This window comes from Cupressus sempervirens, chromosome 9, assembly GCF_028749045.1.
Source record: "Cupressus sempervirens isolate cs-2001-9-10 chromosome 9, ASM2874904v1, whole genome shotgun sequence".
Taxonomy (NCBI): domain Eukaryota; kingdom Viridiplantae; phylum Streptophyta; class Pinopsida; order Cupressales; family Cupressaceae; genus Cupressus; species Cupressus sempervirens.
Window position 1 is genome coordinate 614,704,090 of NC_143126.1, and position 15,417 is coordinate 614,719,506.

Genomic DNA, 15,417 nt, shown 5'->3' on the forward strand with positions numbered 1-15,417 from the left:
CTATTGAAGCCTAAGAAAATCACCATACAACATGGATCTATAGAGGGCAGGGAAAGTTTCATCAACTAGTTGCAGAGCAAGAAAGATGAGAGCATCCAAAGAAGGCCCATTCGTTGATGCAATTGAAATTCTTAATCTCTGTGCATTCACCACTGCTTTGTGCTCCCCACTTTTGTACCTCCCATTGCTCACAATCTGTCCCCAAATAGAAAATCAATATCTAGGCTCAGCATCACTTATTTACGTAATTAACAAATATGAATCTTTAAACTTGTCAAAAGCTCATACCTCCAACTGATCAGCAAGATTGACAACAAAGGTGTTTGGAATAGGTTCCACTGCCATCCAATGATCCTTAAGACACACATGCATGCCTCCCACCTCATTTTGTAACAGTATGGTGAGAACCCCATGATCAGAATGGGGTGCAATGCCCATTGTAAGATCTAGTTGTGGGCACCCAGGATAAAAGTTTAATATGCCAACTTGAAAATCCCCTTTGAAGATAGTTTCTATGTAAGTTTGATCCAACCCCAAACTTTCAAATATTGCCTCCATCAATTTCAAAGCCATATTTCTGGTTTCCTTGAACTATTGTCCAACAACATCTCTACTTCCATTAAAATAACAACAATGAGCCAATTGGATATATGGGCATTGGGGATTAAAGAGTTACTGTTTCTTAACCAAAAGAAAATCAGACTGCATGAGTTTATTTCGAGGTAAATTATCACTTAGGATTCTATAACCTAGACGATCTTGTGATACTAGAAGTATAAAAAGGGCCAATCTTGATTTGGATGAGCTACTGTCCTGCGGTTTGGAGTAAATTGATGAAATAGAATTGTAACTATGGGGGCATTTTGTATTTAGGTAGGGGTGCATGCTCCTTTTCAATAACCAACAGGAGTGTAAAGATTGTAATCATTCAAGACTGGTCGAGAGTTATATTTCAGTAGTATTATTTTTGTAGAAAAACTCATTCAATAGTAAGAGATCTCTACTATTTCTAGATTTTTCTATCATGATTCAACTGTGTAGTTTTTTAGAATTAAATTCATCAATTCATATGACACTTCTTTCTTACAAAAGAATTCTAGTATTAGTTTAGATTCTAGAACATTCAACTATATCTACCACTCATTTGAGATCTAGATTGAATGTTGATATAACATGTTAGTTTGCATTGCCACCTTTTTTACAAGTGATAAATAATATTAAATCGATCAATGGAAATATTACTAAAGAGTTTGTATCGTACTCTGATTCTTGGGTTCAATACAAAACTTATATGAAGTTAAAACCGTCCCATTAGATGTATGTTGGCCATAATAGCACTCCAAGAAGGAAGTAAGAGTAGTTAAGACTGGCCAGTTTACTCATTTATAATTCATGTCCCTCTCTATGATAAAATAGAGCAAAAGGCCTTTCAACATCTAATTCAAACACGAGAGAATTCAGTCGACTACTTCGAAGTTTCAAAACAATGCTAAGGTGCTTCCCCTATTCTTGGTTTATCTACTGAAATATCTTGTAGTTTTAGTTTGATGTGCAAAACACTGTGTATGCCATTTATTATATTTTACACATGCATTATTTGTGTTGGTATCTTTTGATTTTGTCTCACTCATTCTGGAAAAGCCCACCTGTTAAAGGTTGCTTCAAATGTTAGCTATTGGCAGATCCAGCCTAGTGGTTCTTTTCTGTGACAAAAGAATGGCGTCAAAGATCTTCCAAAAAGAAAAGATGATCAGTTAGTTACTCGATAGATCTTGGCAAAACAATGAGGGTTAAAATTAGCCTCTTGGGCTTGGAAATCGTGTATGATGATGTTAGAACTAGAAAGACATTCGCTGGTAACAGATTTGATGTTATGTTGCAAAGGTTGATATTTTGAGGCATTTGTATACATTTCTAGCAGAGCAATACTCGATAGATCCTGTACCCTGTTCCACAGATCGCGTTACAGCAGCCACTTGTATTTGGTTGGAATTTTAGTTAGCATTTTAAACAAACAACACCGTGTGAATTTTATTCAGCATTTTAAAAAACACACACATTACTCGAAAGCATTTTGTCAAACAGTTCGCGTGGCACAGATTTATATTCAGAATTGGACAAACATAATTGAGGGAGCCAAAATACGAGTCCTGGAGTACACACAAATCTTCTTCCACTGAGAAAGAGGGGAATTTCAGGTGTGAGAGACACGCATTCTCTTATTAAGCAAGCTACTACTACTTGTATTCAAACAACAGAAAGAGGGGAGGATCTTGATGGTATGTTTTTGTTAGCAGTAGAGAGAGGGATTGGCAATGAGAGCTCCCTCGAGCATCCTGAACAGAGCAACGCTGCCCGCCTTGATCTCCTCCACTTCCCCTTCGTCATACGGTACGCCAGGGAGTGTCTCATAACTCACAGTCGTGCTTGAAACGGATCCACCCCCTGCTTTGGCTGTGATTTTCACGCTGAACTTTGTGTAGGCTGCCTTTGTCCCAATCATCCCTCCTTCCACATGGTTGAACCCATACACCATCTTCTCCTCGTCGATCAAATCCACTCTCTCTTTCACATACCTGTAATGCTTGTTGGCTGCAACACACACCAATTTCTCAACATCTCTTCTACATTGCAATTGCATCTTATTATTAAACTGTTTTATCTAAGGATTGAATCATGGGCACATTGTCATTGTATTTATGAGCAAACTATATGCTTACCTTCCGTGAAGTTAACTTGTCGAATGGTGCCAACTCCTCCATCTCCTTCGAGGAGGGTGATGCCCGAAACGAGAGAAGGGGCATGCTTTGGCAGGAAGTTGTGCAAGTCCTTTGTTGAGTTCCAGAGCCTCTTTGCCTCCACTGGAGACTCTATTTCAACTGTGTAGCTCCCTGCCACCATCTTCCCTTTTTCAACTATCTCAACAATTCAGATTTCTACTTGGAATCTTCTTGTTAACAATAGCTTGCGTCGCCTCGCCTTTGTTGTGTGATGTATGACATGATTGTTATGGTATTTATAGAGGTGCTGTTCTATCAATTGCACTGCCCTCTTCTCACTTGTTTGTTGACTCACTTGAGTTTAGATGGATTACAAATGCAAGAAATCACTTTGGCTCACGATTTTAGACACAGTAGGTGCTTTTCTTCCTAGCCATTCACGTGTTTATTTTCATTGTTTATTTGTTCTGCAAGCTTCCCCGAGCGGCACTTTGGCTATGTTTCCCATCACATGCTAATTTTCATTGTTTATTTGTTCTAGAAGCTTCCTCGTGCCGCACTTTCGACCGTATTTATCTGCATTGTAAAATACACTACCACTTGCATCCAAAGAAGGTGCAAGGGATTCACGATAGGAGTTTGATTTGAAAGTTCAAGCAAAGTTTTACATAATAAATGAACGTGCATATATGTGTCGATCTACAAACATGTATCATTGAAGAGGGTGGACTTGTATAAAGCAGGGCATTTTGGATTTGTTTCCGACTATATTTATCTACGTTGTGAAATACACAAGCACTTGCATCAAACAGTGCAAGGTTTTAGCTGAATTATTAGTGTCAAATATCAATTATTATTGTCAGCTATATCATTTTTCAATTCACATTATTCATAAAATGTTTGACACAATAATTATTAATTATAGATGACAGCCTTTCTACAAATATATGCAATCAATTTTATCGTTTCCCATAAAATGTTATGCAATAATTATAGATGACAAACTTTATGTGTCTACTTACTTTCTAGTTTGAAGAGTAGTTAGAATACATTGCTATAAAACTCAAAATTTAATTTGTATGTTAACTGATTTTCTTCTTCAATACATCACTATAAATCTTAGTGGATTCTTTAAACTCTATCTTTTTAATTTAATTTTTATGGCCCTCATATTGTCATCTGATTTTTTAGTGCTGATCTAATAGTGATCATTAACCCTAATGACGCAAACTATATATATATATATAGAATTCCAACCAATAATTGCACAAGGTTTTGGGAACAATTGCAAAAAAAATTGAAGGTAACCACACATTTGAAGTCTGTTCAACCATCTCAAATTTTCTAGTCGTGATTTTATTATTTCTTGTGAATCTTCACAATGTTCACTATGCCTTTTAGTCTTTCTTCTATGAATAATTACAAGCACTTATCTCAAAAATAGCTTGAAGAAAATTTAGGAGTTACTGATTATGAATGGTATAGGTTTTATGGAGCTAGAGTTGCAGAGTTTGACCTTTGAAATCATAATAATAATTATTTTCATACCCATTTTGCCATAGGGAAGGAACATGTTCGTGAAAATTGTTATCCATGTTTTGCTTCCACAAACCCTGCAGTGTCAATGTTTTAGCAGTTTCATATTTATCACTTGATCTACACTAGTACATTGTAATAAAAAGGGTACACGTGTAAACCCTAATTCTTTATAACCCTTAGAAAATAGGGTTTTTACCTAAATTTTTAAAATCCAACACAACAAATATTTCTTTTTTTCTTAGACATTGCTTGGTATAGTTTCCAATCAATTTCTATGCTCTATAATATCTGCACCTGTTTTTGGTACATAAATGTGTGTACCAACTGAGAAAAGGTGATGTTTCTGACAATGTTTCCATATAGCCCATGGAAAACCAAAAATAGGCTTAATGGGAATCAACACTTGACTAGGTGAGAGATGAATTTTACATGCCACATAATATTTATTTTAAAAAAAACATCAAGATATTTTTTTTAAACCTTGATATTTTCATATCATTTATTGATTTATGAAGCACTAGTTGTAAGATACATTTTGATATTTTAATTTTTTTTTTTTTTTTTTGTGTTGGTAGAGTTCTATAATGTTTTTAATGTAAATTCAGTTTAGTTATGGGTAAGGATGTGCTAATTTAGATAGTATGTTTTACTCTCTTAATTATTGTTGATTATTAATTTATTCTTGGTTGATTTTCTATTTTAAAGGTAGATGTTGATGATAGTTATGTGTAATCATAATAGTATTTTTCTTAACATTTTGTTGACCATCTAGTTATATTAATATTTATATACCTCTCTCTCTAGTTATTTTAATTTTTAATTTAACTAATTTTTATTATTGTGCTTAAATTATTTAAAATTATATATTTATGTCTTAAGTTTATAATACTTTAGTAATTTTTATATTAATTAGTGCATAGAATAGTGCAGATTTAAAATGATTAATTATTTTGATATCTATTGACTAGTGCATCAAATAAAAATTTGTGAATTCAAGTTAGGAAGTAAATTTGTACATTGTTAATCATGGCATTATGCACCCTTGTACATCCATTTCATGCATTAATTGTATCACTCACTAACATTGTTTGGAGCCACATATATTGAAAATGATTTATACAACACATTTCTAAGTTTCATGCAAGGATACATTTAAGAAACCTTTCTTTAGAAAAAAAAGGTATGAAATTTTGGCAAATCAAACATTAGTTCAGGGGGAAAAATTAATTTCTATTGGTGAATTTTTATTTTTAAGTAGGAAATTTTCTAATTTTATTGGTGATTGTTTTCCAATCATATGAAAATTCAATAAAATCATGGTGAATCTTTCATTATTGTTAAAAATCGTGGAAAAAAGTACACATACCTAGAAATAATGATTTTATTATTATTTGGAGCCTAATTAATTATCAAACTTTAAGGTTAAATTTAACCCACTTTTATAATTACGATTTCCCTCCAAATTATTGATTGGTGGTTTAGGGGAAGCACCCCTATTATTCTTAACTATTGGATGATCCTAAATCAATGGCATGAATCCTATTTCAAGCCAAATTTTTAAAAGGATACCATGTTTTAAAGAAAGTTCCCAAAGTAAAGACATGTGTCCCAAATCAAATATTTTTCATGACAAGGTGAGAAAGGGTAAAAAGTTTCATGAAAAGTCTTCAGAATAGAGACACATGTCAAATCTACATACTTAATCTATAGTGTAACTTTATTTTTTTTACCAAATATTGGAAAATATGACTATCAATTAAGACAAGCCCTCAAATTGGTAGGTGAAAATATTTAATTTACTATGTAGACAAATTAGATTCCATTGGCGAAGTCATCACTAAAATATAAATATTTATGTATTATTATTGGCAATTAGCCTAAGTATGGGACCAATTTTGGTAAAGTGCAGGCAACATAGACAACCCAAAAGTGCAAAAAATTAGCCAAATTTGGGGTCCGGGATGAGTGAGATTAGAAAATTGGTGAATATTAGCCACTAAAGTTATCCTTGCTTTCATGTTACTATCAATCATACCTTAGTGTAAAATAGGTATGGCGAAATATTTGTTAATTTATGACTACAACAAGAAATCTATTTATAAAAATTATAAATTTTCTTTCAATATATATCCTAAATTCTTTGTAAATGCTCAAATGCTAAATATTTAAATATATCTCTAATATCTACTTCTACTTATTTATGTTTTATTATTCTTTTACCTACTATCACTTTTTTTTTCAATTGATTTATGTTGAAGAATAATTTTTTTCATATAATTAATTGTTTTTATCTATTGAACTCATTTATCTCCTCATTAATTTATCATTTTATAATGAACTCTAGATTAGAAACTTCGAAAAATAAACTCTATACAATTTATTTCTAGGAAAATGTAGTAGTATGCTATAATTCACATGCTTGATCTTAGGGAGGGGGTTTCCATGTGCCTTGTTTGTGTTTCCATAGTTGGCAAGCATGTTTAACAACAATATTAATGTCAACATTTCTCAACACTTCTTCAACATGAGCATGGTCCGTTTAAAGGGACAACAATTATGCAATCTTGTTGTTGTTCCCTTATTATATTTTAAGTTGTATATTTCATTTTCTTATTTAGTATCCAATTAAAAAAGATTTCTTAAAGTGCCATTCAATGTCCAACCTAAAATGTCTCATAAAATGATATTTGTCTCTACCATTTTATAAACAACTCCATAGCCTCATTAACATATCCATTTAGTGCAATATTGGTCATCAAACATGTATACCATGAAATAATTGTCCATTGTAGATAAGAAAACAATTGGTAGTTGCGAAAGATATTTGTTTCTTCCAAAATGTAGTTTCTACCTTTTTCTTGATGATTAAGCCATCATATAAATAATATTGAAAGTAATTTTTAGTAACTAATAATACATATTAAACTAATTTATTGGTTTGAAATATTATGAAAAATATATTCCAAACAAGATAAACTTGATATTAAAATATGTAAATAATAATTAAATTCAAAGGAAATTAAATCAAATTAAATTAGTTATGCCATGATTCTTATCCTCGCCAATTTTTTTAAAAAAATCATAATTTCAGGTGAAGTTACTCATGAAGTCTCATAGGTTATGTCTATGGTCCAATCCAACTAGATTGAAAAAATTTCATCTTCCTAAGCCAAAATAAGTTATTAATGTGTCAAAATTAAAGATTTAAAAGAGTCTTTGATTTATTGCAATTTTTGATGATTTTATGGTCTTAGTGCATCTGACTTGTCTCCATCTCTGTCCAACATTTTCAATTTTTGAAATTTGATGCCTAAGTCAAAATTTGTGAGAGGTTAAGAAAAGTTCCCAAACACATGTTTTGATTAAAAACATTAACCTACTATAAAGGAGGAGGAAAGGCAAGAAATTTTAAAATTGTATTTTGAGGCAAATTATTAACCTCCTAAAAAGAAGAAAGTTAAGTGAGAAATCCAAAACACAAACTTGTTTTGATTTGTTTGAGTTGAATGGGTATATGTATTTTTCAATCTTCTCAAAAAATCAATGTGCTTTGAATGCAATAATTGCACTTTTTAAGTAAACATTCAAATATTTAGAGAGTACCTTTCTCTAAATTTGGAATGAATGTTTTCCTTGATGTGATATTGTATATACTATTTACACAAAACATGTTCTAATTATGTTATCAGAAAGAGCTAAGAGTATTGTTGTGGCATCATAAGTAAATGAAAGAAAGAAATGGTTAACATAGCATGTATTAAACATCAAAGGGAATATCCTATATTTTGACAAGGGAGGGACTCAAGATATACCACAACTCTTGTTCTATTTAGTTTTATTTGTCTCTTCTTTTTCTTATTTTTCCTTCCAACCACTCATACCTCTCCTCATAAGTTCTCCAATCCCAACATTTTAATATATTCTAACACCAAAATGATACTTGTAAATTTCCTATAATATGCAAGAGTTTGTAACAGTGAACAATAAACTAAAATAAACATAAAACTAATAGTAGAAGTGGACTTCATAACAAATTTAATGACTACCAATACTTCTGAATTTAGCTATAGAAAATGTTCCATTTCACATCTATCCTAGCCTAGTCTCTCTCACACCTACAAAGATGCTTGAACCTCATCCAGAAAAATGTGAATTCAAAAACTCCTAGTTATCCAAAATGAATAAACCCTTTAAACCTATAGTAACTACTAAGCCAAATGTCTTAGTAGTAAATTTTGTAGCTTACAATTAGTCGTACTCAATTCTATTAACCATCATATTAAGTGGTTGAAGATAATTAGATGAGGTATTGCACTATATTCTGAAATAATGAGTCAAACTAATTCTAACTATACACATGACCATCAATTTAAATCCTAAATTATCATACTTAGAAAATAATAAACTTTGTTTGCTAAAGAAGAGACAATAGCCATAAGAAAACTTATATGATATTTTTAAAAGAAAGTGTTAAATAATTATAATTTATAATGGAAAATCATAACTTCCAAATGCTTGCAATCAACTATTAAAAGGATTGTATTATTCTACAATTTGAAATCATTTTGTAGTTAGATATGTTCAATTTGTAATTAAATCCAATCTGATTTTTGGGGAAAAATTAAACATAAAATCTTCTTTTATTCACAGATTACATAACTTTGAAAGTGCAAGGAAGACATGAAAAATAAGGCACATTCAATGATTGATAAGTGTGTTAAACATGGGTCTCGGTCTCTAGCTATGGCCAAACATGTATACTTTTCACATAGCCTAATGAGCTTTGTTGAATCTCTTGTTGGAAATATTCAAGACTATGCTAAGTTACTGAGAGGGGAGGGGTGAATTAGTAACTTCTAAAACTTTGACAATTTCAATTCTTAATCCAATAAATCAATTAGCACTTAGTTCATCACATTTGATCTAACTACATGCATGAGAAACTAAAAACATGAAAGCATCCATAACACTTGAACACAAAGATTTGGTGACCCAGAAACCTTCCAAATAGAATGTAAAACTGGGGTGGGGATGATACCCACAAATGTTAGTACTACAACATAAAGTTGGCATGTTAAGGCTTGCATTGATCACTTCTGATGATCTTCCATGTTAGGAGCAAATAGGACTACTAGGTCCACCTTGTGAGAGGATTTACAAACACACAATGAAGTATGTACTTGGTAAAGAGATTTATAGAAGACTGTTAGGTCTACCTTATTAGAGGATTTTGATTGGTTCACCTGTTAGGATGAAGAAGTAGATCTCTAACTTGCAACTAAGTTTGTTGATAGAGATTCCTTAGTGTACTGATCACCTTTCTGTGATAGATTTGTCTCTGTTGCTCCTTATACTAATATGGCCTTTATAATTCTTTATCTGCTGCATTCAAAACTTGAACTTTTTGCATCCACATTACAATACATATGCTCACATTCAAATTCTTGTCCTTACATACATTTGAAATGATACAATACAATACATATATATACCAATTCAAATTACAAAATTACAAAGTTGGCCATGACACAAGTTAACACAAATATTACAAAGTTGACCCACATGAAGATACTCGGGTTCTAAAGACCGACTCGATGAGGTTCTGATACATGACATCCACTGTCATTGCTTGGCATCATCATGCTCTTGGTAGACATAGAAGCTCAGTCCATAATGATCACTTTCAAGTAGTCTTGAACTCGGTCTATATTGGTGACTTGGTAGATATCGTGCAACTTGGCAAACACTAAATCACTTGGTTACCATGAAGTAGCTTGGTGAACAGTGGCTTTGCATCACATAAACTATGAACTTGGTAGATATTGATAAACTTCGTGAACACTAAAATACTCAGTTTAAACTACTAAACTTCACATTTACTGAATATGCTCGGTAACCACTAGGATTAGTCCAAAAGACTTGGTAGCAACTTTAGAGCTCATTGGCTATTAAATTACATGGAAAACATTATAAACTATTCAATGAGATTGGTAGTTGTATAGATTCTGAATAAGTGTGTGTCACTAATAAAAAACTTGATGGATATGTCAACAATCTCCCCCTTTGGCATTAGTGACAAAAACACTTATTAGGCCAAAACTGAATACCTTGTATTCATCACCATGTGATACTAGCTCGATATATTTTTGAGATTTTTCAAAATTGATCTTTGTAAGGTATATACAGAGTAGTTCTCCACCATAGCATATTTTTCCCCCATACTATGTGTTCCTCTATGTACATGTAACTTTTCTCTTATATTATAACATATCTCCCCTTGTAACTCTTCTCCCCCCTTTTTGACAGTAATGCCAAAGATTTATTCAACATATTTACATGGAGACACCAAAATGAGATAAGAATTCAGAGTGTACCTTGAGGGTGATTTCCAAGGTTTTATCCTAGTTGTCTTGTAAGACCTTGCAAGTATGAATTGTAATTTGCACTTCTGCAGATAGTTCAATCATGTGATCTGCAACAGAGAAGTTTTTATCATGAATTAGAGTCTTTGAATATACAATTTTTTTCTGCATAGCATCCATGACTAGAAGGATCACATTTTATATATCAATCAATGTTGAATGGATCCTTGCTTCTTCTTTTAGTAAGTCTACTTGCATATCTGACAAAAATCTAATCTTCTTGAAAAGTGCAGAGCTTGGGTCAAGTTGCAGTTGATGAGCACTTGCTTTAAGATCTTTATCAATTTTGGACAATTTTCCATTTAATTCCTTTGTATACTCAGTGACATCACATAGTTTTGCAAAAAGTGATGACACATTTGAACATGATGCCTCAAGATTGACCAAAATTGTTGAAAGCTCAACTTGATAGATGGCTATTTGCTGAGCAATGTGCTCCAACACTTTATTGTTGAATTTCTTTTCAGCCTTTTCAACCATCTTTTCTTGACCTTTGGTGTCCTCATTGAATTTTTGGACTGCCTCTCCAAGCTAAAATAAAATAGGTTGAGAAGAATCAGCCTCAATTCCTATAGTTTTGGACAAAATATTCTTGGCATCATCTATAATCTTATACTCTCTGTCTCTCTCTTCTCTCAATCTTTGTTGTTTGGCCTTTTTTTGGAGGAGTTCACCAAATATGTGCATTTGGTCTGTAGAAAGATTATAGATATCCCATTTGGGAATTTTTATTTCCTCATCCAAATCTATATCTTCCTTTATCTCCTTTCCTTTCAAAATTTTTTTTACTCAGTTGAGCCTTAGGCTCAACTGTCCTTGCACTTATTACTTTTGTACCTAGAATGGAAACAATAGTGGAAATACTCAGGCTTAACATAAAAATTGATATAGTACTAACTGATGGAATACTTACAGAGAAGCTAGAAGAATCCAAAATTGATGAAGTCAAAATTGTAGGATCCAAAACTGAAGTAGACAAAACTGGAGTACTTACCATGAATGTACTCAAAACTGAAGAAGTCAAAATTGGAGGAATGAAGATTGAAGAACTCAACTCGGTGGATGAAGAAGGAGTCTACAACTTTATTGTTGAAGTGGAAGTCACCTCTGTCAATGATATGCTGAACTGAGTTGGTGCAAGGAACACATAGAATGGGGGAGAAATATGCTATGGTGGAGAACTACTTTGTATATAGCTTTGTCAAGTTTGAATATCTCCATATCCTTGATCTTTGCTCAAGTTGTTAAACTTTCTCCTAAGAACCACAAAGCTTTGATACCAATTGTTGGAAATATTCAAGACTATGATAAGTTACTGAGAGGGGATGGGTGAATCAATAACTTCTAAAACTTTGACAATTTCAATTTTTAATCTAATAAATCACTTAGCACTTGGTTCATCACATCTGATCTAATTGCATGCATGAGAAACTGAAAGCATGAAAGCATACATAACACTTGAACACAAAGATTTGTTGACCCAGAAACCTTCCAAATAGAAAGTGAAATTGGGGTGCAGATGAAACCCACAAACTTTAGTACTACAACATAAAGTTGACCTATTAAGGCTTACATTGATCACTTCTGATGATTTGCCCTATTAGGAGAAAATAGGACTACTAGGTCCACCTTGTGAGAGGATTTACAAACACACAATGAAGTATGCACTCAGTAAAGAGATTTATAGAAGACTATTAGGTCTACCTTATTAGAGGATTTTTGACTGGTTCACCTATTAGGATGAAGCATTAGATCTCTGACTTGCAACTGATTTTTTTGATAAAGATTCCTTAGTGTATTGATCACCTTTCTATGATAGATTTGTTGCTACTACTCCTTATACTGGTATGGCCTTTATAATTCTTTATCTTCTACATTCAAAACTTGAACTTTCCACATCCACACACTACTACATTTAACATCATTTTTGGACCAAAAATTTTGACCATCAACTAAATAAATTTAGGGTGGTCAAAATGTAAAGGAAAAAATTTCATTTTTTTACATATAAGACCCGTGTTGGTCAAAATTTTGACCAACACAGGGCTTATACATTCGCAAAGTTCAAAAAACAATTTCCCAATTACATTTTTCGCCCTCAATTTCATTTGACATTTTTGGAGCATTTTCGCATGGTTATCTCTGCATTTTTGCATGGTTTTCTCTGAGCCCAGTTTCGTTTCAGGTTTTCTCCACCCACTTGATTAATGATGCCTACTAGCCCTAGGAATAATATGAAAGGGGGCCCTGCATTTGCATCAATATAGGGGGGGGCAGAATAGTAGTTTGAAACTCTCGATATTGTCTTTCTTTCATTCTTCCTGATGTGCTTGACTTCGAAAGCTATTCCATTCATGACCTCCAATCACACCTGCATCTTCGGTGGTCGAGGAGAGGGATTTCTCTTTGAGCATATTTCCATAGGTACATGTGTATTTTTGTTGTAGGTTTTTATGATAATATTGAAGATGGAAGTGAATACTATTACTATCATTATTATTTTTTATGCCAAAGTTCAACCATTGTTGTGTAATATAAATGGGAGAGTCTCTGCTCAAGTGTTTTTTCTCAGTGATGTTTTGATGATAAGTGTTAAAAAGAGTCTAGTTGCAAAAAGAATGTAATGTACTTGTTGTTTCATTTTATTGAAAGTGTGTAGATGCAGATTTATCATTTGGAATGTTGGTCTATTGTAACAACTATTATACTTTTTGTTATAGTAATGAAAGAAAAGAAAGGAAATGTATATGTAGAAGGTGTAGTTATAAAAGCTTAGAAGAAATAATAATGATAATTTTTTTTGTTTTATAAATATAGTTGTGTTGGTACCATATTTTTCTTGTATTTTTGTTTTAATAATACATAATTATATTGTATCATTTAGACAATAGTTTTGTATTCAAAAAAAGAACAAAAAGAAAAAAAAATTGAGTGTGTTTCTCTCTTCAACTCTAGAACCTTCAACTTAAACATCAACACATAAAGATAATAATTTGAAATCTGGTGTGTTTAGTGCTTGGAGTTGTACCCTCAATACCTAGGCCATGTGGGCTATAAAACATGATATTCATGTGATTCTATGTTAGATGATGATGATGATAATGAATAATCACCATCTACTACTAACTCATGTAGTGATAAAAGGTCTTCAATGCACCTCTAACTACAAGTATGCCATGGAAAACTTGTGATGGAGATGACTCCTCTAACTAATAGACTATCATGGAATTTTTTTGATGAAGATGACACCTACAAATACTGGACTATCTTCAAAAACTTATGATGAAGATGGCACCTAAATTTACTAGACTATAATTGAATTGATGTCTTTGGATCCTTCACCGAAAATCTCTGTCATTTTGTTAGAAGATGATTTATCTTCTAGTTCAACCAAAAGAATCTCTCTCCTATATTTCAACATTAAATTTAATTGTTGCATTGCAATTAGGTCTTCCTACAAGGGTTTCCATTTGGATGAATAACAAACTTGTTGGTGTTTTAAAACTACTAAGCAACAAAATGCTTAATACCAAGATGACAATACTCACATAGTCTAAAGACTAGCCAATTGTTATTATCAATTGTATGTGCACACCATTTGGGCCAAACTTCTACAAAGCCAAGGGTGGTTTTCTACTCTTTTGGCTCTGCAAAACCAGGGTGGGTATACCTAGGGATGATACAAGACTAGGAAAACTGTATGAGAATTATCTTAGTTTCATTCTGATTCTCATCTCAAATTCTCCAATATATGTACAATTCTTGATACTTTAATAAACACATCCCATATAATAGACATGGCCAAAAATATTCTATAGGTCTGTAGATGTTCTTAGCAATAATGGCTAACTTAAGCTAAAACATTCCATGCAAACAAGTAGAGGCCAACTTTGAAGATCTACAGGAAATAAAAGTAAAGTTGATTATAATTCTGCATTTTGACAATCATGTGTGACACACTTCTCTTTCAGCTGGATTAAATTTGATTAGTGCCTAATCCATTGGGGTTCAGAGTCTACTAAAAATCTCTAGATCTAATTTGTTGCCTTACAACAAATTTTATCAGCAATTCTTATCAGAAATCATCATTCAAAATCCTTTCCACTACTGCAGCAACCTTATCAAATTCATCAAAGCTTTTACTTAATCCATTGAATTAACAACCATGATAAATAGATATACAACCTAATTGAACTGCATTCAATTGCACAAGCCTTTACTTATACAACATCAAGATAACCAAGTAATCAAAAGGAGACAAAGTTTAGAAAGAACTGATATGGGGACAGTTCATAATTTGTATTCATTTTCCTTGAAAATTGTATACAATTTACAATAGACTCATAATGACCTTCAGAAAGAAACAGAGATCATTCTATATTCATGTATTCTCAAGATCTAACAGAGAAAATACATCACGAATTTTTGCTCAAAAATGGTGGACCAAAAATTGACTAAGTGTATCACTTAGCAAATAGAATTTGGACCTTTTCTCTTGCCTTGGAATTTCACTTATATAGTGTGAAATGCAACAAGCTTCAGGCTAAGGGAAACTAACAGGTGTCTTTTACAAGGAATATCTACATACACCTATCACAAAATGACAAAACTATGCATAACAGAAGATATAAAAATCAAATCATTCCTTTCAGTGGGTCAGGTTCTGTTACATGTTTTGATGTTGTTGAGTTGGCTATTGATCTAATTTATCTTCATATGTAACTGCTAAATTAGCC

The 15,417-nt window shown here is 32.4% G+C and overlaps 1 protein-coding gene and 1 pseudogene across 1 annotated transcript; both read right to left on the reverse strand.

The window, feature by feature from the left end:
- On the reverse strand, positions 1–573 carry LOC149540197 (protein DMR6-LIKE OXYGENASE 2 pseudogene; annotated as a pseudogene).
- A 1,673-nt stretch (positions 574–2,246) lies between these two features.
- LOC149540198 (major allergen Pru ar 1-like) lies at positions 2,247–3,104 on the reverse strand. Its single transcript, XM_089799499.1, has 2 exons — positions 2,721–3,104; positions 2,247–2,592 (listed from the first exon to the last, which is right to left on the reverse strand). Exons 1-2 carry the CDS (start codon positions 2,899–2,901, stop codon positions 2,291–2,293), a joined length of 483 nt encoding a protein of 160 aa, XP_089655625.1. The 5' UTR covers positions 2,902–3,104; the 3' UTR covers positions 2,247–2,290.
- Between the last annotated feature and the right edge of the window lie 12,313 nt (positions 3,105–15,417).

What these genes read in the sequence shown, in the direction of transcription:
- LOC149540198 (XM_089799499.1), bottom strand. Translation starts at nt 2,901, where the DNA reads ATGGTGGCAGGGAGCTACACAGTTGAAATAGAGTCTCCAGTGGAGGCA. An exon ending in ACAAGTTAACTTCACGGAAG is followed by an intron (nt 2,593 to 2,720) that starts GTAAGCATATAG and finishes TGTGTGTTGCAG; the next exon opens with CCAACAAGCATTACAGGTAT.